General features: G+C 38.6%; 1 protein-coding gene across 3 annotated transcripts in view; it reads right to left on the bottom strand.

Moving 5' to 3' along the window:
- Nucleotides 1-13,788: 13,788 nt before the first annotated feature.
- The window catches only part of ARHGAP5 (Rho GTPase activating protein 5), a 94,222-nt gene continuing 82,890 nt past the window's right edge, over nucleotides 13,789-25,120 (bottom strand). For all 3 annotated transcript variants that reach the window (XM_023751529.1, XM_023751528.1, XM_023751527.1), the window contains exons 4-6: nucleotides 23,686-23,817; nucleotides 21,932-22,037; nucleotides 13,789-16,565 (exon numbers count right to left, since the gene is read on the bottom strand). In XM_023751529.1, the coding sequence (XP_023607297.1) occupies nucleotides 16,238-16,565; nucleotides 21,932-22,037; nucleotides 23,686-23,817 (566 nt within the window). In that variant the 3' untranslated portion in view covers nucleotides 13,789-16,237. The remainder of the gene's footprint in view (nucleotides 16,566-21,931; nucleotides 22,038-23,685; nucleotides 23,818-25,120) is intronic.

The raw sequence follows: 25,120 nt of genomic DNA on the forward strand, positions 1-25,120 counted from the left end.
ACATTTTATTTTATTTTTTAAAATAAATCTTTATTGTTCAGATTATTACAGTTGTTCCTCTTTTTCCCCCCCATAGCTCCCCTCCACCCAGATCCCACCCCACCCTCTGCCCTTACCCCCCCCCCCCACTGTCCTCATCCATAGGTGTAGGATTTTTGTCCAGTCTCTTCCCGCACCCCCCGCACCCCTTTCCCCCCCGAGAATAGTCAGTCCACTCCCTTCCTATGCCCCTGATTCTATTATATTCACCAGTTTATTCTGTTCATCAGATTATTAATTCACTTGATTTTTAGATTCACTTCTTGGTAGATGCATATTTGTTGTTCATAATTTGTATCTTTACCTTTTTCTTCTTCTTCCTCTTCTTAAAGGATACCTTTCAGCATTTCATATAATACTGGTTTGGTGGTGATGAACTCTTTTAGCTTTTTCTTATCTGTGAAGCTCTTTATCTGACCTTCAATTCTGAATGATAGCTTTTCTGGATAAATAATCTTGGTTGTGCCGAAACTGGTTTGGCTCAGTGGATAGAGCGTCGGTCTGTGGACTGGGGGGTCCCAGGTTCGATTCCGGTCAGGGGCATGTACCTGGGTTGCGGGCACATCCCCAGTAGGGGGTGTGCAGGAGGCGGCTGATCGTTGTTTCTCTCTCATCGATGTTTCTAACTCTCTATCTCTCTCCCTTCCTCTCTGTAAAAAATCAATAAAATATATTTAAAAAAAATAAAAAAAATAATCTTGGTTGTAGGTTCTTGCTATTCATCACTTTGAATATTTCTTGCCACTCCCTTCTGGCCTGCATGGTTTCTGTTGAGAAATCAGCTGACAGTCACATGGGTACTCCCTTGTAGGTAACTAACTGTTTTTTCTCTTGCTGCTTTTAAGATTCTCTCTTTATCTTTTGCCCTTGGCATTTTAATTATGATGTGTCTTGGTGTGGTCCTCTTTGGATTCCTTTTGTTTGGGGTTCTCTGCACTTCCTGGACTTGTAAGTCTATTTCTTTCACCAGGTAGGGAAAGTTTTCTGTCATTATTTCTTCAAATAGGTTTTCAATATCTTGCTCTCTCTCTTCTTCTGGCACCCCTATAATTCGGATGTTGGTATGCTTGAAGTTGTCCCAGAGGCTCCTTACACTATCTTCATATTTTTGGATTCTTTTTCTTTTTGCTTTTCTGGTTGGGTATTTTTTGCTTCTTCGTATTTCAAACCTTTGACTTGATTCTTGGGATCCTCTTGTCTGCTGTTGGACCTCTGTATATTATTCTTTATTTCAGTCAGTGTATGCTTAATTTCTAGTTGGTCCTTTTTCATATCCTCGCGGGTCTCACTAAGTTTATCGGCAGTTTCTAGAAAATTCTTGAAAAACCTTATAACCGTGGTTTTGAACTCTATATCCAGTCATTTGCTTTCCTCCATTTCTGTCATTTGTGATCTGTTTCTTTGTCTCCGCATTTTGGCTGCTCCCCTGTGTTGATAGAGTGGCTTTCTGTGCTAGGTGTCCTATAGGGCCCAGTGGCTCAGCCTCCCCAATTACCTGAGGTAGACACTCTTGGTGCACCCCCTTGTGGGCTTTGTGCACAGTCTTGTTGTAGTTAAGCCTGATTGTTGTAGGTATCACTGGGAGGAATTAACCTCCAGGCCAATTGTCTGTGAGAATCAGCTGTGTCTGCAGTGGGAGAACTTCTGTGCTGAAGACACCCTTCTGGGGCAAGACTTGCTTCAGTGGGGCTTTGGTGCTCACTGAGTCTGCCCCCTGAGTGTGTCCCTTATGGATCTGAGGAGTTGTAATCTGGATGGTTCCACTCTGACCACTGGGTACACGGGCTCTTGGATCTCTAAGGAGGTGCTAATTTAGCCTCTGCCTGAGGCTACCCAGCAGGAGCTATGGAGAGATCTGCAGATTCCTCCTCTTTGTTTGGGGTTTGGAGGTGCCCAAATGAGGCCCAGCTGTGAAGCAATACAAGCTGCTGTGTGGCCTTGAGCCTTCTTTTGGATGTTCTGTGTCTCTCTGACCCAGCTGCAGTTTGTTAGGTAATTTTAGATCTCAAAGGGCCAGCCCATTCATATGCAAAAGCCTCTGCTAGCAGCTTGGGTGGGGCGGGGTCTCAGGGAATCAACAGGATGGAGCAAACAGCTATTGGCTGATCCTCAGTCCTGCCCTAAGAGGCTCAGGGTCTCAGTGTCCCAGTAATCGCTGCAAGCACCTCTGAGAGAAAGCTGCCCTCAAGTTCTGCCCACTGCCAAACAGTTCAGTTTCTCCCCGTATGAGTCTGGGTCCCCAGAGACTCGCCCGGCACTGGAGTTCAGAGCCATCGGGAGCTTGAGACTCACTACGGATTGAAAAAGACACCTGGTTCCTCCATTGCCGGCATCCTCTGTTGCCAGCCCTTTCCGCACGCGCCTCCGTACCTCTGCACTTTACTTCCGCACCTCCTCAGTCTCAGTGTGTTTTTCTCTTTCCTTCTAGTTGTAGACTTTCCACTCAGCCAGCCTTCCTGTGGTTCTGGATGATGTCTGTTTTGTCTTTTAGTTGTATTTTTGAAGTGGTTGTGCGAGGCAGCAATTTCCGGTGTTTACCTATGCCGCCATCTTGGTTTCTCCAAAGTTAACGTTTTTGAAATCAGGACACAGCACCCATTAAATGGGAACCAAGAGTATAAAATCGGTAGTTTAGTAAAATCAGGCCTCATACTTAACACTCTGCCACTGAGCAATCCTTGAATACCTGATGACTCTAAAGCTGTATTATTTATTTCAACATGGCGTTAGAGTAACAGTATAATTGAAATCAGCAATAAATATATAAAATAATATTGCTGAAATTTGCAACAAGATTATCTGATACTACTTTTAAATTCTTAGAAACATTTTTTAAACTTTTTTTTTTAAGTTTCAGCTCTGAGCTCATAGACTATTGAAGGTACAGAAGGAATGAGGGTTCTGATAGTGTTTTATTTATGTATATTCATATATTTTCAGGGCTATATAAAGTCTGTAATGTGCAATTTCATGATTCTGTGAGCAGCTTTCTCACTTTGAAGAAACAGATTTTCTTTATGAATTCTCTGATATATACTGGGAGCTGATTCAAAGGCCTTTCGCACAGTCAGTGTATTAATGGTGACTCAAGTATGACTACTCTGGTTATATTCCAAGGGCTTTCCTACACATAGATACACAGAACTTTTCTCCTTTTTGAAACTGCTGCTACTGCTTCTGTGGTCTTTCCTAAAGTAATTACCACAGTCAGTACATTCATAAGGTTTCTCTCTAGTATAGGTTCTCTGATATATATTTAAAACAGATTTATCCATGAAGACCCACTCTTATTTTAGTTTTTCACTAAATAGAGTTTTCTGATATGTATATGGAGATTTAATCTAGCACGTAAGTGTTTTCCCACTCAGTACATATATATGGTTTCAGTTTCACTGTGAATTTTCTGATACTCTTGGGAGTTGTGATTTGGAAGTGAAGGAAATGTACAATCATCACATTCACAAAGTAGCTACCTCCCCAATATGAACTTTGATGTACAATTGTACTAATTATCTATTGCTGCATAAAATACCCCCAAACTCAGCATTTCAAAACAACACTCATCACATTTCTGAGGGAAAGGAATCTTGGAATGCCTTAGCTAGGAAGGTAGGTCTGCTCAGGTTCTCCAGTGATATATCATTCAAACCGTCAGTAGGGGAAGGAGAATCAGCTTCCATGCTCATTCGAATTATTGGTAGACCTTAGTTCCTCTAGTGTTAACCAGACCTCAGTTCCTCACCATGTGAGACTTTCCATAGGACCACTAACAATATGACAATTTCCTTCCCTCAGAGAGAGAGATCATAGATATAGTGGATGCCCAAGAAGGAAAACCAGTCTTTTATAATCTGATCTTGGACCTAACATACCATCACTTCTGCAATTTGCTATTCGTCACACAAGATCAGTCTTGGTGAAAATGAAGTAGGAGACCATGCGAAAGTGGGAATACCATGAGCCAATACAGTGGGGGCCATCTTGGAGGCTGGCTGCCATTCAAGAAGCACATCTGACTTGTGGTTGATGGCCTCTCCAGTATGAAATTCTGGGGTCCTGAGTTGTGACTTGTGGGTGAAGGTTTTCCCATGAGCAGCACTGCATTCAAATGACTTCTTGCCAGTGTGAATCTTCTGAACTTCAATCAAAACTGACTTACAGGCGAAGGGCTTCTCAAATTCAACACATCTATAGGCCCCTCTCCAGTGTGAGCACTACAGTGTACGGAGATAAGTGATCTTTTCGTGAATGCCTTCCCATATTTAATGCATGTGTAAGATTTCTCTCCTGAATGTTTGGAGACATTCACTGAGGTGTTACTTGAATTTTCCAGTTACTATATTCTCTCCAGTATGAATTTTCTGATATCCAAATGTGTCTTTCTGAATGAAGGCCTGTTCATGAATTCTTCACAGGGACTTGAATACTGACTGGTAAGCAAAGTCTTTCCTACTTTATCCACCTTAGCCATTATGTTCTCAACTCCACTTTCCATAGTAGCCTATAGGTGGTTGGGCTGTCTTGAAATTTCAGAGCTGCTGGAAGAGGCAGGCTAGTCTCCAGGATCTCAAAGGGTCTACTTGGTGTTTTTACCTGATACCCAAAACTCCAAACCTGGTGGGTTTTAGAGGGAACTAAAATGATTTAATGCTCAGATTCCCTCAGAAATGAAACTATTGGACCTCTCAATGATAACAGTAAATTGAGGACCTCGTCTGCTTTCCTTAGTGTGTAGTTACTGAAGGCCTCCTGTGTTGAAGTACCTTTTGTCTGGACCGTCTTTATCCCACCAAGACCTTTCATTGATATCTCCCCCACTGTCCCCTCAGAACTTTAAGGGTGTCACTCCATCATTATCTTCTGTTCTTGATAATTTCTATTAAGGTATCAATTCAGTCTTATTGGTGCTCAACTGAAGGTATTGTGTCTTTTCTCCTGTCTTTTTCAGCATTTTTCCCATGGGTACCTAGGTGTAGTTTCTTTCAATTTTGGAAAGTTGTTAGCCATAGTCTCATTGTTCCTGCCCCATTCTCTCTCTCTCTTCTCCAAGACTCCAAATACATGTTAAGACATTTTGAACCTATCCTCTTTCATTATTATTACCTATTGATAATTTTGTTTTCCAATTCACTAATCTTGGTTTCTGGTGCAATCTGTTAAGATTTTGGTAAGATTTAGCCCAATTCAGCCTCCCTGTTCCTAGGGTATGGACCTAGAAAATTTCCAGTTAACCTGGGCTTTTGTCTCCTCAGGTATGAAAGACTATAAGGGATTCAGCTCTGCCTCTCAGAAATGTTCAGCTTAGTTTTTCAGCTTCACTAAGCTTCAACATTTGACAAATATCTTGACAGAGACTGGTTATTCTTTCAGACTTTCAAAACTCCAAATGTATCACTCTGACCCTAATCATTAAAAACAAAGGTTGATTTCTTTCCCTTAACATGGTTCTCTGCCTGGACCAAATCCAGATTCCCCAGATCGAGCCAAGATTCTGCAAAGGAAATTGGAGGGGAAAAAAGGTTTCTGATCTTCCACTAACCTTTGAATAGTTCTACCCTCTGTGAGACCGAATCTATTTTAGACTTTATTTCCACATCACATTGATGCCTTTAAAAATACGGCTTTTGAAAGTTATACTGCTTTTCTATAGTTACATGGTGTGACCTACATTTCATAGGAAAACTGAACCTCTATAATGTTTTTAAAGCAAATATTAAAGGGCAGAAAAAATGAAAATGGTAACTTTGGAAAATTCAGGATGCACAAGTATATTAGAACTAGAGGCTCGGTGCACAAAAATTTGTGCACTCAGGGGGTGTCCCTCAGCCCGGCCTGCGCCCATTGCAGTCCAGGACCCCTTGGGGGATGTCCACCTGTTGACTTAGGCCCACTCCCCAGGGGATCAGGCCTAAGCTTGCAGTCAGACATCCTTCTGGCAGCCAGGGAGCCCTCGAGGGATGTCCGACTAAAGGCTTAGGCCCCCAAGGGATTGGGCCTAAACTGTTAGTTGGACATTCTTAGTGCTGCCACGGAGGTGGGAGAGGCTCTTGCCACCACCTCTGTGCTGGCCAGCCATGAGCCAGCTTCTGGCTGAGTGGAACTCCCCATATGGAAGTGCACTGACCACCAGGGGGCAGCTCCTGCATTGAGCATCTGCCCCCTGGTGGCCAGTGTGCATCATAGCAACCGGTCATTCTGCCGTTCAGTCAATTTGCCTATTAGCCTTTTATTATTATTATATAGGATGTCCCTATTTCTTCCTTTTGCCCCCTCTACCCAGCTCTTACCCCCCACTTCTCTCTGGCCATCACCATACTGTTGTCTGTGTCCATGGGTTATGCATATATTTTCTTTGGCTAATCCCCTCTTTAAATTCAAGTTTTTAAATTTTTATTTTTAGATAAGTGCTTATAACTGCACTATTATATATTTTCTATTATATCATTTAGAATTAAGATATTTTTTAATTGAACCCTTGTAAATTTTAGCACAATTTAATAAATTATGCTAGAAGCAATTACATTTTTCATGTAATGCAGATACATTTCAATTAATATTTTATTAATTTTTAATTTTTTAATATTTTAATTTGAAATAATCTCATACATGTAAAAAAAACTATGAAATACTACAGCATATTATATGTACCCTTCACCCAATTTCTTACGTGTTAATAATTTAAACATAACCATTATACAACTAACAAAATTTGGAATATATTTTTCTTATAATCTCTTTAATGTTACTTAATCCATTTACTTTGTTTTTGTTAATCTTCACCCAAGGATATTTTTCCATTGAATTTTAGAGAGAGTGAAGAAAAAGGGAGAGACACATTGATTGGTTGCCTCCTGCACATGCTCTGATAGGGACTGGGGATCAAGCCAGCAACTGAGGTACATGCCCTTGACTGGAATCGAACCAGTCCACGGGCTAATGCTCTATCCACTGAGCAAAACAGGCTGCAGCTTAATTCATTTACTTTTAATCTATATGTGTCTTTATATTTAAAGTGGGTTTTCTTTTTGATTCACCCTCATAATCTGTCTTTTAATTGGTGCATTTATGCCACTGACTTTCAGAGTGCTTACTGATAGAGTTACTGCCATATCAGGTGGCTTCTGGGGCTGGCCTGTGGCCCGGGACCGGATCCGATCACGGGCGGCAGGCAGGCGGCTTCTGGGGTCGCCCACGGGGGCCTGGATGGCAGCTCGCGCTGTCCCACCCTGCCTGCAGTATGCAAATTAGCCGCCATCTTTGTTGGCGGTTAATTTGCATAACTCACTGATTAGCCAATGGGAGGTGTAGCGAAGGTATGGTCAATTACCATGTTTGTCTATTGTTAGATAGGATCTTTGTTGGTGGTTAATTTGCATATCTCACTGATTAGCCAATGGGAGGCGTAGCAAAGGTATGGTCAATTACCATGTTTGTCTAATATTAGATAGGATGCTAAAAACATTTTGCCATGCAAATTACTCTCCTCCTCCAATTCCTTGCCCTATTTCTTTTATCACTATTTCCCCCTCCTCTCTTTCTACTTCTTTGGTAGAACCCTTTTAATCAGTAAGGGGGAGAGAGAATTTTAAACAGTTGAGCTTCTTAGAAAATAACATTAAAAAATTACTTACTGCCTTAGCTGGTTTGGCTCAGTGAATGGAGTGTCAGCCTGTGGACCAAAGGGTCCTGGGTTCGATTCTGGCCATGGGCACTTACCTCAGTTGCAGGCTCCTCCCCGGCCCGCGAGTGCAGGAGGCAACCAATCAATATGTTCCTCTCACATTGTTTCTTTGTCTTTCCCTCTCTCTAAAACCAATGGAAAAATATACTCGAGTGAGGATTAAAACAAAAAAAAACCAAACAAACTTCCTTACTAATATGCCCTAGTTCTGCTATGAAAACTTAGTTTTTATTATACTACAATCTCTCTATATAAAAACCTAACTGAAGGGAACAACCGGTTGCTATGATGCACACTGACCACCAGGGGGCAGACGCTCAATGCAGGAGCTGCCCCCTGGTGGTCAGTGTGCTTTCACAGCCAACCTCCCCCAGTTGGCCAACCTTCCACAGTCCCTGCCTCCCGGCTGGTCAACCTCCTGTGGTCCCACCCCTAACCTCCAGGCTGGGACAGGGAACGGGGTGGGTGGTGGTAGATGTGGCCCTTTTCCCGGGGGCCAAGGGCTGGCTCCCTCCTAGGGGCTGGCAGCCAACCTCTCATGCTGTCCCTCCCCCTGGCCTGCAGGCCCCAATTGGCCTGCTGCGGTGGCGGCGCGGTGGTGAGGGGAGGAGGAGGGAGGAGGTGAGGAACCGCACGGTGGCAGAGTGCCAACGATGGTGGTGTCAGAGTCTGGTGTTCATTTCTTCCGCACCCGGCCCAGCGACTGTTGCCTCCTCTCTGGCCCAGCCCTGATTGCCCTTGATCACCGGCCAGGCCTAGGAACTCCACCCATGCATGAATTTCATGCACTGGGCTACTAGTCCTATATAATAAAAGTGTTATATGTTAAGTGTCCAGTCATCCATTCAATCAAAGCGCAATATGCTGATATGCTAAGGCCACTCAACTGCTTGCTATAATGTGAACTGACCACCAGGGGGCAGATGCTCTGACTGGTAGGTTAGCTTGCTACTGGGGTCCGGCTGGTTGGGCCTGAGCGATATGGCCGGACATGCCCTGCAGCCCTCCTGCTGTCCCTCCCCAGCTGGCCAACCTCCCGTGTCCCTCCCTGACCCCAATCATGCACCAGTGGGGTTCCTTGGCCTGGCCTGTGCCCTTTCATAATCTGGGACTCCTCGAGGGATGTTGGAGAACTGGTTTCGGCCCGATCCCACAGGCCAGGCTGAGGGACCCCACAGGTGCACAAAATCGTGCACTGGACCTCTAGTTTATTATAAAATTGCTTAGTAACTATCAAGTCTACATATTGATATGTTTAAAATTGATTGCCCTTACCATACAAGCTATTTCTCTCAAAAACTCATGTCCTCTCCAGATACAATTTATAAGCATGTAACTGGAAAGAAATATCTTATTCTTGCACCTCAGAGATTTATATATTGTAGTCGGCTGCCTTCTGGATAGCTTGATCTTTCCCACAAGTGATTCTGATGTTTGGAAACCACTGCTTTAAACAGAAAAACACTCAAAAGCCTACACATTAAAACTTCTAAGGTTATTCTTAGCTGAAGGAACTTGTTTAAACTTAAATCTGAATCAGTTAGGATTTGCCTCATATAGCACTTAAATATAGTCTCAAAATAGCCAAAAAGATTTCAAAAGCAGAAACCTACACTTTGAAGAGACCATCCATTAACACCTTTCGTACCACTCACGAGCTTTCTCGTGTTTCTAGCGCCATCTGTTAAGGACCGCTAACGAGTTTTCTCGTTTTTCATGTGCCATCTGTTACAGACCTTAGATGTCAACACATTGTCTTGTCCACATCGAATGAAGCGATCTCATTGGTGGAAACCGTGCAGGTCAATCTATGAAAAACTATATAATTGCACGAACCCATAAAGCATTGCAGTTACATTGTATTTTGGTCATTCGAATAGTCTTCGTCTTCAAGTTCCTGGCACTTTTAGAAAATGTTTTACGCAGTTCCATATGTTAAAAAAGTACTAGGAACTTTGTTTTTGTAAACAAAAATGTTATAATTATTGAAAAACAACACCTAAAGTGCATTATGACCTGTAGTTATGATTTAAATAACGTGCAGTTTGCCCAAAAACGTGCGGTCCCTGGCGTGTATGTCTTAGAGATTTCTATGCGGTACGAAATGTGTTAAATAATGATCGGTTACATTCTTCTAGATCCATTATGGACATGATTTTGATATTTTTGGACTAGTTTAGAAACATTACTTCATTAATCTGTCACAATTTATTGATCTATTACCTATAGTGATCATGATTAACCTCTGTGCGGAGATGTAATCAAGGCCCTCAAAAAAACCCAAATACACTACTTTAAATGATCCTTAAGAACACAAATTAAGATGGAAAGCAATTCCATTCTGATATATCCCAGTCCTATCTTCCAAATGTTTTATTAATTTTTTGTATTTTAAAACTATCAACTATTCTACATAGCTCTATGCATTTAATCATTACCTTTGGGGAAAAAGGTGGTAAAAATAGAGAAAAACTATCATCATCCTTTGTAAGATTTTTTACATATCTTATTTTGACTTAATCTTTCATACATTATTCCAAATGGATAAAACTTATAAGATTTAATTTTACTAACACCCTAAGCCAGGGATCAGTCAACTATTTTATAATTAAAGAAGTGGATTGATTTTAGTTTTTATTTAAAAAGTACATTGCTGGTAATGTTTTCTCTATATATACCAAGTGCCAACAAAGATGAAAAATCTGGAAATGAAATTTCCAAGAAGTAAATCTAGGGGGTATCTAAATACTACATTCCCTCGGATAGCTAGATTTTTTTTTAAAAAAAATCTTTGACACATTTAAAATAAACCAAGTCCCACAAAAATAGTAACAGTGAGGATAATGTGCATTGCTTCAAATTTTACTTATCATTTTAGGATGTTAAATATACGTTGGTGTCATTGAGCACCTACAAAGACATTTGAATAAAATGAAATACAAAGAATTTAGAGAAAAGGGAAACTAAGGGCTCCAAATCTAAAACTGGTTAAGGTCAAGGTCACAAGAAAATGATGTGAACACAAATACAAAATTAAAACTAATTTGAATAAATTAGTAAAGTGGTGATTAAATAGGTTAATTGCTAAACCTACATCACTTATACTGGGATAAGAATTAATGCAGATATACTCTCCCTCCCACGAGCATGCCTGCGCCACCCTCCTCCCCATCTTTCCTCAAAGGCAGGCATCTCCTAAACTCTGTTAAGACCCCACAAGGCTTGCAACCAGGGCAGCTATGGGCATTGGCAGTTCATCCCAGGCAAACTCCCTGAACCTGTACCCCAGGACCCCTGTACTCAGACTTCTTAGTGAGCCAAAACAGCACAGTCTAGGCTCATGTTCCCAGCCCTTTCCTGTTTCACTTCCCCAGTTTTAATAAACATCTTCTAAAATTAAAAAAAGAAGAGGGAAGGAAGGAAGGAAGGAAGGAAGGAAGGAAGGAAGGAAGGAAGGAAGGAAGGAAAAAGACAGCCCTAGCTGGTTTGGCTCAGTAGATAGAGCGTCTGCCTGTAGACTGAAGGGTCACAGGTTCGAACCCAGTCAAGGGCACATGCCAGGGTTGCAGGCTCAATCCCCAGGGTGGAGACAGCCGATCAATGATTCTCTCTAGTCGGGGTCCACCCCCAACAGGTCCCGAGGTTCCCAAAGGTGTAGACGGAGTCGGCGAAGAAGGAATGACACGGAGGCAGCATTCAGTTGATCATCATAGCCAGGTTCGGTCTTTATTGTCCTGTTACATCTGTATTTATACCAGTTGATTTTAATCCTATCCATTCCATTCCAAAGGTTAGGGCGTTTCTTATCTCCATTCCAAGGTTACTCTATTGTTCTATTAAGCTACAAGGATGTAACTGAAGGAGATTATTCTAAGTAAAGATTATGTAGCTTAAGCGTGATTGTTCGTAAAGTGATTAACTACCCGCCTGGCACTTAGTTAAGGGGTTTTATGGATTTATTCCCTTCCTTAGTCCTGTTAATCCCTAACTCCAGGGAAAAAATCCCACCTGGGGAAACCTTTCTCGGAGAGGTGACCTTGGTTAAAACACATAGTGCTAAGAAGGGGAGCAAACATATTAAGAACAGTATGCCATATACACCAGGTCCCTTGAAACACATGCTGTGCAGATGTTTCTTCCCTGCAGCGACTGTGTCAAGCAGCAAGGATGGACCGGCTTCCGGCACTCTCTCATCATTGATGTTTCTCTCCCTCTCCCTTCTTCTCTGAGGGGGAAATAAAAAAAGGACAAGGCAAAATAGAAATTTGAAAAAATAGGTTATAATACAAAGAAATTCTTAACTAAAAATTGGGCAAACTATTAGGAGAACCATTATTAATTTGTTCATAATAATTTTTACCACTTAAGACAAATAAAACTGATAGAAAATCTCCACTGTGGGAATAAGCAAGCTGTTTCTAAATACAAATTCCTTGACAACTACTCAGAGTTCATACACTGCAAGACTTAGTATTCCTTACTATGGTAACAATGACAAAAACCAGCACTGCCAGCACTGCAGTAATTCCAAGGCTTATAATTTTATATTAAACGTGGTAATAACTGAATCATGGTACTTGGATCAAAATTAATAATCCATTATCACATTATAAGATCATATTAATATCTCATATCCAATATCATTATCCAATAACTGAATATTGGGTATGAGCTAATAATGCTTACAGTCTTCACAACTACTCACAGACGTTACTTACCATAAGAAATTAATTTTTATGAGTAGTTCCTTCCCTTATTAAATCTTAGAAAATTTTATTTTCAAAGATTGGTAAATTGAAAAGCTACTGAGAACTTCAATGAAAAATTAAACATGTCCCATAAGTATTGAAACAAGTCAAATTGTTCAACCTAAGAATTAAGGTATTTGGTTAAAATGATTAAATTCAAGACAAGCACACACAAAAAGACCCAAGTCAAAGAGACCTCACTAGATCCATAGAATCTAACATACACTCATGAAATTTAGCTTTATATTCATAAATCATGAAGGGATTACTTTAAATGATCCTTATGAATACAAAAAATACTGTAAAAGCAATTTTATTCTGAGTCTTAGAAATCTGTGTAATTCTGTTTACCTGAATACTTTATAAAAATGAATTTTCATCTGTATGTATATATCCAGAATGAATTTTTAAACTCCTTTCATGGTACAGAGTAAAAGCTCAGTACTACACTTTCCTAATAAAACTTGCATCATATTGACATCAATTTATTTTTTCCTATTTTATTCACAAAAAGATTAGTTGATTTTACCAATGTGAACTGGTAAAATCAGAAGCAACTAGAACTTAAAATCACACAGCTTCTTAATATTTTATTCACAGCATTCTTTATACAGAAGCTTCACTGATACTAAAGCATCCTGTGGGTAAAGCACAAAATGATATTAATTATAAACAAAAAACAAAGCACTTTTGACTTTTTAGAAATTATATACATATATATTTATATTGTTGACAAAAAGCATCACAATTATTACTGTATAAAAAAAACCTAAAAATCACCATGTAAAGCTAAGGCCCAAGTTGTTATTCTAATTTTCCCCTTTCATTTATATCTAAGAAATATTAGAAATTAAATTCCAGTACCTCAAATAAAATGTCTACATTATTTACAAACAGTATGGAAAATAAAAGCTGCTATTCAGGTTAGACTGCTATTACCTACAGTTTTTACATTGCAAATATTGGGAGGGGGGAGGGAGAAGCACTACTAGCAAATTCCATTTCAAATAGAAATATTTTGTGCCTGAAATTTTGTTCTAAATTTAATTATATATTCTAATTGTTTGTTGAACAGCATTTGACTTCCAATAAATCTGAAAATTTGAAAGAGTACCACTATTACTAATATAGATACTATTAAGTACAATATTGTAATAACTACAAGCTTAAATGAAACAATGGCAACATGGGTGTAGATGGAATTTTATTTAAAATTGTAAAATATAATGCCTTAATGTTTACCCATAATTATGAGACTAATAGTCTTTCCATCCTTTAAAAAGTCTCATATATATGTTCCTAAATGATGAAACCTTCCAGTAACTTATCAGAAAAAAGTTTAATTATATTATTCTGTTCTTAAAATTATTTTTCTAATATTTAAAAACATTTTCTAAACCCTTGGTAAAACAAACACAATCAATTCAGTGTAACAGACTGAGGTTTAAACTGTACTTTAATTTTCAATTAACTGTAATCTTCTGATTGGTTGAACCAAATGTATACTTTCAAATGACTCACCCTGAAGATTTTCAAATCAATTAGAGTATGCATAGAAAAGTGGAGATAAGTTTTAGGGAAGGTATAAGGTAGTTAATGTAGAAAATGATAAATGATAGTTTTAATAACAAAGATGATTCTAAATAAACATGAAAGTTAAATTAACACAGTATAAAAGAGAATAGCTTAAATAAACTGGGATTCACATATTAACAACAGCCAAGTTATGAGAAAGTGAACTGAAGACACAAACAGTTCTGAAAATTCTCTTTTCAGCCTACTTCCAAAGAAATGGTCAGGCTTTTTTCCTGTACATAGTTTTGAGCTTTGTCTATACCATATATAGTAGAAAAATAAATTTTTTAGCAACCTAGAAACAGTTTATAAAACTCTTAAAGTTTACTTTTCTTTGCCAAACATGCCAATGTTAAACTGACAGCTATAAATTAAAGCTATGTAGACAACAGGTATAAGTAATATATAACAAGTTAAGAATACTACATTTACCGGATTTTTCTTTTTAAAAATTACTGTACTTTCTTAATTCCTGTGTGCTCTGCAATAGGAATAATAGGGACTTTGTTTTCTTAGAAAAGATAATAACATGTAAGAGTATAACACAAATAATTTATAATATACATGTACTTTAACAGCAGCCTGGTTCATGTCGACATCTTGATTCTGAAGTTGAAATTAGAAGTACATACCTAGGACATAACAGTTGGGAAAGACAACATTTATTTTAGGAAAAAATGGAGCAAATCAAACTCTTAGGAGCCTGGAATCTCAAAATCGTCTGTTTACTATAATACACATAAGACAACCTTAAAATTGTAGTATGAATAAAGATTACAACATGGACCAAAGAATTTTCTCTTTAGTACACAAAACAATGAAAAACAAATGCTTTCTTCCTTTCCAGAAAAAAAAAATGGCATGGTATGATAATGAACAAATTTTGAATAAAGCCTAACAAAATTTACCTATGCCACCTATGCTAAAAATTTTATCCATAATTAGTGTTCTGGTGTATCTTCACTAACAAAATATTTAACTCCAGAAGCAGCAGTCACTTATAGCAAATCTGGTACCAACATTAAAGGAAAAAAATGGTTAAAAAATGGTGCAAAAGACACTTTAGGTTTTAGTACAACATACCACAGAAAACAATATGAATACAAGGTTGCAATTATACATATACACACTCCAAAGAGGCTGTCAGTACCCAAAGTATTTTTATTGCTATATTAGCAATGGATTTTTGGATGTTTTTAAGGGCCACATAAAAATAGATTCAAGAAACAGATTAAATTGAAGTCCTAGATTAAAATGTTTGGTTTAATGAATTTTCTACAACAAATTTCATGTTTATGTATGAAAAGTTATATAACCTTATATGAAAATGTCATGAAGTATTTTCTACACTATACTAAATGTATTTCCCAAGAGGGAAAAAATTAAAATATCTAAAATATATTAGATTAAGATTACAAGACCATCATAGATCTTTTAAACATGCATCTGTTTATAGAATTAACAGTATACAAGATGTTTATTTTATATGTACCATAAAGAAATGAGTTGGTGACAACTATCCTTTGCACATTATCAACTCACTTTAGCCACAAGTGTGTCCTTGGTATGTGTGTACAAGAAATATGCTCATTTTACCCCTCATCGTATCATCCACAGGTTTACTTAGCAGTAAAGATGGTGCAGAAAAATGTTAAGTGTATTCTTCTTTCTTTCAAACAACATCCCAAGCATGGCATAAGTAGCCTGAAATTAAAAAATACTTAACTGGGCTTTTAATTATCTACACTGACTGCTAAAATGTAAAGTAAATTAGGTTGCCCAAATTAGTACATCAAATAACAAAACCAGCCATAAAGTAGGCTGAAAAGCATTAAATGTTTCATATATGTGAGCTTTTAAATCATTTAATTTCTATAGAAAAATTTTATTCACAATATAATGTGACAGAAAATGCCACAGGAATGATACACTGATTGCAATGAGGTTGCATGCAACAGCAGTTTTTGTATTTTATAGCTATTTTTGTTTATAAAAATTAAACCTCTCCAGTCATGCTTAGCACATGGTCTTAAATTTGTAATGTAAATGAATAAAGAATACCATATAGTTCAAAGAGAAAATGTCTCATCATTTTCAATCTGTAAGAAACATGAAGTATACTACTGAACCCTGAAACATGCATGTCTAGGTTTGCTTTCTGTCCATTTTCAGGCTGTCTGCAATCACTTCCTACTCATATAATTCCAAGAGGATCAGTCTGTAACTGTGGTTGTATTAGCTGAGGTTGCAGTGGAGGTGGTAACTGAAGCGGTACCATTGGTTCAACCAACTGTCCTGGATTTGAAGGTGGTGGAGGAGCAACAGTATTCACAATTTCTACAATTTCTCCATTGTAAAAGAAAAACTGACACTGTTGAATGAATGTTTCTACAACAGACTGATGGATCTTAGTGGTAGACAGAAATTCTCGTTTTTCAAAATCAGGTCTCATCAAGGTTGGCCAAAAACAGATGGATAAGTTGTCTGCTGTCATTAGGTTGATTTTATTTTGCTGACTAACCCTGAAATTATAATAGGAAAAAACAATTAGAAAACCAATTAAAATTCATGACAATTAAAAAAACCTTGGATCTGGAATTGATCTCAGATATTTAGTTTTACCTTTTTAAAAAAAAATATTTTATTGATTTTTTACAGAGAGAAAGGGAGAGGGGATAGAGAGTTAGAAACATCGATGAGAGAGAAACATTGATCAGCTGCCTCCTGCACACCCCACACTGGGGATGTGCCCGCAACCAAGGTACATGCCCTTGACTGGAATCGAACGTGGGACCTTTCAGTCTGCGGCTGACACTCTATCCACTGAGCCAAACCAGTCAGGGCTAGTTTCACCTCTTAACTTTAAATTTAAAATAATTTTTGTGCATTCTATGTTCAACTACATTTTTATAACAGGAGACAGAAGTAGTAAAATCCATTCCTTATAGGAATCAAAGATAGCCTTCTAAAAATGTTGTGGCTTAGGGTTTTATAATTTACTTATAGAAGCCACCTTATTTATGTGAAAAAACTTTTTCTCGGGGTAAGGACAGGTGACAAATTTCAATGAGTTTCTAGCAACAGAAACAAAAAATGCATATCCAAATTTCCTGACTACTGTGAGATGAAAGGACAAACCATAATATGCCATCTCTTTGAACCTTGAAAAATAAGACTTTGAACTTTGGAGAAATTTATCATATCTTCCAACCTAGATTTGCAACTTCTAAAAAAAATTAGTTTCCAGTATTTAAAAAAAATCAGTATTTTCAATCATTAAATATCTTGTACATTGCTACAAACTTAATTTTAAAGCTAGTACTGTTCATAGAAACATATTCCACCTTAAAATTAACATATCCTATATAATAAAAGCGTAATATGCCAAGTGTCCGACTGATCAGCTGTTTGGCCAACCGCTGGATCAGCTGCTATGACGCGCACTGACCACCAGAGGGGAGACACTCTGACCCGTAGGTTAGACTGCTGCTGGGGCCCCAGTCCATCAGGACTAGGTGAGAGGGCTGAACACACCCTGGAGCCCTCCTATGGTCCCTCCCCAGTGGGCTGGCCACCTTTGGCCTCAATCAAGACTGGGCGAGACAGCCCTGATCGGCCTCGATTGCTAGCCAGGCCGAGGGACTCCACCTGTACACAAATTCGTGCACTGGGCCTCTAGTATTAATATAAAAGTATAAATAAACATTAATTAATTAATTTGCATTCAGTCCTTTGAATATGTAGATAAGCACTCCTACCATCATCTATAACAAATAAGAAATATGAGGCAAATCCTGAATTATAACTCAAAATTGTTAAACTGAGATGGAATCTTGGGTATTTATCCAACCCTCTCATTTTACACATAAAGAAACAATCCAGTCCTAACGGGTTTGGCTCAGTGGATAGAGCATCAACCTGCGGACTGAGGAGTCCCGGGTTCGATTCCAGTCAGGGGTGTGGAGGAGGCAGCTGATCGATGTTTCTAACTCTCTATGTAAAATCAATAAAATATATTTAAAAAAAAAGAAACAATCCAGTATGCAAGGTAGTAGGAAAATGTTATACTTAAATTTACACGACAAAAAAAAGTTAAAACCAAAGGAAACCCCCAACATAGGAGTTGCTCATCTAAGGTAAATATGTGCCCGAAAAACATGTGTGCTGTGGTAAAAGTTATTGCTCTTTGTTAAGATACTGAATGACAATATTCAGAATAAATATAGTGGGCCCAGTCAGGTGTTTTTATGCAGCAGGCAATTGTAGATTCTGAAAATATCTATAAAGTTGAAAAACATAAGAGTACAGGCATCAGGTATAATTGTGAATCAAAAAGTACAAAGAGCCCTGGTCGGTGTGGCTTAGTTGGTTGAGTATTGTCCCATGCATCAAATGATCGTCAGTTTGATTCCAGGTCAGGGCATATGCCTGAGTTGGAGCTCAATCCCCAGTGGGGGGCATGGAGGAGGTAGCTGATGATCCAAGTTTCTCTCTCTCCCTCTTTCTCAAAAATTAATAAAAACGTATTTTTTAAAAAAAAGTAGAAAGAAAAGGTATCAAATCAGAGATGAGGGTGGCCAAGGAAGGCTTCCTTGAAAAGGTAATGTTTGAGTTGAGTCCAGGGTGATGAGCCTTATAATGGTAGAAAGAGTAATTTAGTAAAAACTGTGTGTAATGGGTACCTCCTGGAGGGCTTGTTGAAACAGAAAGTGAAGGCTATGCATGAGGTGGGGCCTGATCATTTGTATTCCTAACAAGTTCCCAGGTAGTGCTGCTGCTTTGAAGACTTTGTTTTGAGAAAGACTGAAGTCATGTTAAGATGTTATAAGGACAGCCAAAAATCGATACTTTTTGGTTTAAAACAGTGGCATTTACTTGGGAGAGAGTTCAATTACAAAGAAATGAGTTCCCTAAACGAGAAATGATAACCTAAACTAAAGCAGTGGAGAGGAACAAAAAGGAAAAATAATTAGGAGAAAACAACTGACTTCAAGTAATAACTCACTAATATTGAGGGTGAGAGAATATACTCAAATAACCTCATGGATTAATTTTTGTAATTCGTCAATCATCCATTGTATATTTATTACTAGAAGCCCGGTGCACAAAATTTGTGCACAGGTAGGGTCCCTAGGCCTGGCTGACTATCAGGGCCCATGAGGATCCCCGCCTCCCGGCCTCCCTGCCTCCTCCTTTCTTCGCTCCCTCAGCGCCCCGCCGCTGCCTGCTGGTCCCCTGCCATGTTCCGCGCTGCCCCCTTTGTGGTCAGCGCACGTCATAGCGAGCGATCGAACTCCTGAGGGGACAATTTGCATATTAGCCTTTTATTATATAGGATTTCTTTCTTATACCAGAATGTAAGTTCCATGAAATAGGTGACTGCTTTATTCACTGCTACGCCATCCATAGCACTTATAAGAGTATCTGGCCACCTGGGCACAAACAGCAGCCATTATAATCTAGGTGAGTATTCCTTTTAAAGTCGCCTGACCCTAGCCAGGTGGCTCAGTTGGTTGGAGCGTAATCCTGTGTGCCAGCGCACATACCTAGGTTGCAGGCTCGATTCCTAGTTGGGTTGTGTATGGAGGGCAACGGATGGATGTTTCTCTCTCTCCCTTTCTCTCTCTAAACATATCCTTCAGTGAAGATTAAAAAAAAAAATTTAAGTCTGATGTTATTTCTCTGTTCTACTCTCTGGTGGCTCCCCATAACCTTTCTTTTTAAAAAAAATTCTTTATTGTTTAAAGTATTACATATAGTATTACATATGTCTCCTTTTCCCCCCATTGACCTCTCCCCGGCCACCCCACCCCCCAGCACATGCCCTCACCCCCCTAGTGTCCGTGTCCATTAGTTATGCTTATATGCATGCATACAAGTCCTTTGGTTGATTTTTTAGCCCGCCCCCGGCCCCTCTCCCGCCTTCCCCCTGAAGTTTGATGGACTGTTTGATTCTTCTGTCTCTGGATCTATTTTTGTTCATCCCATAACCTTTCTAAATAACAAGATGCAATGCCATTTTCATTGAGAAAGTCTTGTCCCTCCTCCTAATAAATGTCAGTTGAACTCCACAGTGTGCCTAGTGACATACATACATGAAGCATCCTTCTTGTTTTGTCACTAAAACATTGTGAGGACTAAAGCTAGTTAGTTGTATTACTGCCCTATATAATCTGCCACTGTCCTTCTTCCCTTTTTTACCTTATCTCTTACTCTGTCCTTCCATCACTCTGCTTAAATCACATAGGCCTCTTTGCTGTTCCTCAACAAATCACGTACACTTTTGCCTGTGTAGTTATATCACTAGAGCCAAACACAGTGTGTAAAATAAGACTGGCGGTGGACTAGCACTGTCATTCTATGAACATGCTCTTCCCTTTGACCCTTTTCCCTATAGTTTTTAATGAAGAATAATTCTTATTTCAGCACTTTGATCAGGCCAGACAATAATATGGTCACAAACCATCCCTATATTCGTTATAGTACCCCATAGTACCCTGTGCACATCTGTTTTACCACAAACCACTTGTATGGTAATTTTCTTTCTTTTTAAAAAAAATATATTTTATTGATTTTTTACAGAGAGGAAGGGTGAGGGATAGAGAGTTAGAAACATCGATGAGCAAGAAACATCGATCAGCTGTCTCCTGCACGCCCCCTACTGGCGATGTGCCCGCAGCCAACGTACATGCCCTTGACCGGAATCGAACCTGGGACCCTTGAGTCTGCAGGCCGACGCTCTATTCACTGAGACAAACCGGTTAGGGCTTGTATGGTAATTTTCAAAAGAGGAAATTCCACTAATTATACGGCAATACTGTGTATACTGGTATTTTCTCAGGGAAGGAGACTTCAGAGAATAGATACTAGAAATGCTAATATAATTTTATTCTATAATGATAGCAATAACTTAAACATTGGTTAATATTCTCTTCTAAGAGGTAGAGGCTGAAATTGACCTGGTTTGAGCATTGACATTATTAGTTAAAAAAAACAAACTTCAGTTCATAAAAATGTTAGTAGAAAGTATTATGAGTAGATTATTAAAAAAATTAATACAAATGTAGATAATTCTATTTAGTACCACAACTTTGTGAATCTCATTCTTTTCATAGGTGAAAAAAATCAAGACTTAGTGAGGGTAATTTGCACAAGGTCACAGAACTAGATATGTTTCAAAACCAAGCCTGCTTGATTCACAGTCTGAGATTTAAGCTGTTATATAATACTGTCTTTTCACTTAATGTATGGCATTGGGAGGACTATCTTTAAACAAAAGTATAAGCTTGAAGTTTAGTATATTTAGGGTTGTTAATAATAGGATTAATGTCCTGCATTTTAAGTAATAGTCATAAGTAACATGAATTCAAGTTTCTGATAAAACTTCATTGTGTCAAATATTCCAACAAAACAAGCTTAATACAAAAAGCAACACAATGTGATAGGAAAAGCAAATGGACTCTTTAAAAGACTTGGATTCTGGTCATGTGTCATTTATTAATTATATGATATTTCCTTCTTTAAACCTCAATTTTTCCAACTTCAAATAGGTTGATTTGGTTAATTATCTGTCATTTTATACTTAAAATTCTAAGATTCTACAAAAGAGAACTGCCAAAGAATAAAAGTGACAATAAAGTACATGTACCTTACCACACTTTCTATTTAAATAATCATTACATGTATTAAGAGTCATACACCTTTCTTTAAACAAGTTGATGAAAAATCTATTTTAATAATCCATAAAAAATAATTTAGAAACTAAAATTGAACTGTAGGCTTAAATAAGTTGGTGTCTCTTTTTCTACTTTAAAATTAGCAATTTATATTTACATGTTTGAAATTTGTTCTGCATTTTATTTGCAAAAAAACAAAAAAATAAAAATACCTGTTTAGATGTGTTATTACATATCTGAATACATCATAGTTTACAGGATGAAACTTCTTAACAATTTCTTTCAATGCATGAAGACGTTCTGTTTTATCTGGGATTTCTGTAAAGTTAAAGCAGTAAGGAATTTGTGTGAAACTCATACATTTAAAAATATCTGATAAAGCTTCCTACTATGCTTATTGTAAAGAAACAATCAGGAATGTGTTTGAATCATTTTAGGATAGGTAAACAAAAACAAAGAAAATGTTCTCAAGAAACTGCTAAAAACACATTATCACCTACTGCATTAGCCTTTTTGCAAGTAAAGCTAATCACTATAGAGCAAAGTTGATTCAAGATGGTAAAATGGGAAAGAGTACAGCAATTTATATTAATTTAGAATCAATTAATTACTTATGAAGCCGTTAGGCTCTTAAATGTCACCAAATTCCTTTTCCTTTTCATTTTGTTTAACCATTCTCAGCTTGCAAGCACCTATAAAAATTTGATGGCAAGCTGAATTTGGCCTGTAGGTCATAGTTTGCCAATACCTGATTTAAAAGCATCACCCTATACTTATTTATAATCCACTTTGCTTACTGAAAATCTTCACAAGCAGTACAAACATTTAGCTCAGTTATTCTCCAAATTTATGCAAATTATGAAACAGGATAATAGAAATGTGGTTCTGCAGTAAGTAAGAGATAAGGGAGTGCTTTACTGCTCTTCCTCATTCGATTCTTCCAAAAAGTAACAACGGGTTCTTCTGGAGACCAATCTGCATACCAACTCACAAGTAGGTAGTATAACCAAGTACTAACAAATCTGATTTGCCACAGATTACTTCTAAATCAGTAGTCAAAAATTTCCTAAGTAGGAAAATTCTGAGGCTGCTGTTTATTGAGAAAATGTAAGCTATCAAGTGAACCATTTTCCAATTTACATATGAAAGTCTGTGTAAGGCAACTATACCATATATTGTGTTTTTTATAGTGATTTTTAATGAAAAGTTTTTTTAACCAAGAATTTTAACATAATCAAAATTATAAGAAAGTAGTTTCACTTTAAAGAGCCTTAACATTTGTAAACAAAAGGAAATAAAGAGAAATGCTTAAAACACTCATTATTTTGAGGAGAAAATGTGGAGTAAGCACTAAGTTACCCAATACTTGAATAGATCTTCTATGTCATTTTTTCAGGCAACAAATGAATATTTGTTTAATAGAAATAGCAGGATGAATGATGCCAAAGCAGGAATAAATACTGAATAAGTATTCTTTCTTCCTGCCTTCTTTTAAATAAAACGACTTGAGACATGAGGCCAAAGTTAATTTGACTTAAAAAAAATTTAAATACACGTGTACCAGTTAATGTTTTACTTAAGTACATTATACATACATTCAATTGAAAAGTTTATTTAATTTTCCTACAATGCCTTTGAGTTTGAATTAAAAACATAACTCTCAAAGTTCTAGTACAATGAACTTCAAACTTCTAGGAGCATCCAGTCACCTGGAAGACTAACAAAACCTAAATATTTCTGGGGACCAACTCCAGGGATCTTGATGTTTTATCTATATATCTTGATGTTATAGAAAAATACCTTCATTAGCTACACATTCCAGTGCATGGCTGATTTAAACACATAGCAATCAATATACAAAAACCCATCATCCCTCTCCAAAAAGGAAGGAAGGAAGGAAGGAAGGGAGGGAGGGAGGGAGGGAGGGAGGGAGAGAGGGAGGGAGGGAGAGGAGGCTTGTACTTACTTGCTGCTTCCAATAACTCTGGATGAAGAGAATATGGAATTAAAGGATCTGGCAGATCTGCAAAGAAAGCTTTAAGAGCTCCAGCTACAGCATTTACTGTTACTTCCATTGATACTAGACTGATATTATGATCTAGAAGACAAAAATTAAAATATTAATTTATAATTTATGTAATAAGTTTAAGTTATTATAGAAGTACTTAAGCATTCTCATTAGCTGAAAGGGCGAGGGCTACGCCCTCCATCTTGCCCCGAATCCTCCATTTTTGGGGAGCAGCCATGTGCTCAGCAAGAAGCTTCCTCCCGGAAGTCCAAGCTTCTGCTAGCCACACCTAGGATTTCTTTAAACTAACCAATGATAATCAAGGGAAGTGCGCGCCGTAGATACAACCACATCCTGTGTAACGAGACACCGACTTGCGCCTGGCCAATCGGCAGGGCCCACAGTCCTCTCTCCTCCCCTTACTATAAAACCTCTCTCCCCACAGGGCTGGCTCTCTCTCTCTGCCACTTGCTGCTGCGTCAGTAAGGAGGGTAGGGGAGCCAAGCCCAGATTTGAATAAAAGACTCTTTGCTTTTGCATCGGACACGGCTGGTCTCTTGGGGATCCTGAAATCTGGGTATAACATTAGCCACCTTTCTTTACAAGCTGATTCATCTCTCCTTCATTGTGTTAACATAGATAAACTATAAGGATAAGGGAACAGAATCAAGCAAGATTTATTAGTATACTAAAGAACATTAGCTTTTACTAATATCTACGTTTAAAATAATTTGTTTATATAAGCTATTTAAAAGAGGCCCTAAGGGAACATAAAAACAACAGAAATTATGAATACAAATTCAAATTTACACCTTTTCAATAATACTTAAAACTTTATCCTATATAATAAAAGGCTAATATGCAAATAGACCAAATGGCCGAACAACTGGAACAACCGGTTGCTATGATGTGCCCTGACCATCAGGGGGCGTGCGCTGACCATCAGGGGCGTGTGCGGAACATGGCGGGTGTTGGCCATGGCAGAATGGTGGAGCAGGTGAGCGGGGGCGTTAGACCAAGGCAGGATGCAGGTCGCTGTCATCGGGGCGAGCCTCCGGTGGTTACTGAAAATTCTTTGCTCCTGTACACCGCAGTCCAGCACAGCGCTTGCACCCGCTGCCGGCCCCAATTGCCTCTGAGGGCTTCTCCACCTTCCCCTGCTCCTGAGAGGCAATCAGGTCAGCAGCTGCCGCCTGCACCCGCTGATGGCGCCAGCTCCGCTCGCACCCACTGCTGGTGTCAGCCCCAATTGCTCTCAGCGCATGGGAGCGGCGGCGGCGGGAGCGGGGCTGCTGACAGACAGGTGACCAGGGGCTGCGGTGAAAGGGACCGGGTGGGGGTGCGGAGGATGGTCTGAGACCAAGCCCAGTGCCTACAGCAGCCTTGCAGCCCA

The sequence above is a fragment of the Myotis lucifugus genome, unplaced genomic scaffold, assembly GCF_000147115.1.
Source record: "Myotis lucifugus unplaced genomic scaffold, Myoluc2.0 scaffold_22, whole genome shotgun sequence".
In the NCBI taxonomy this organism is placed as follows: domain Eukaryota; kingdom Metazoa; phylum Chordata; class Mammalia; order Chiroptera; family Vespertilionidae; genus Myotis; species Myotis lucifugus.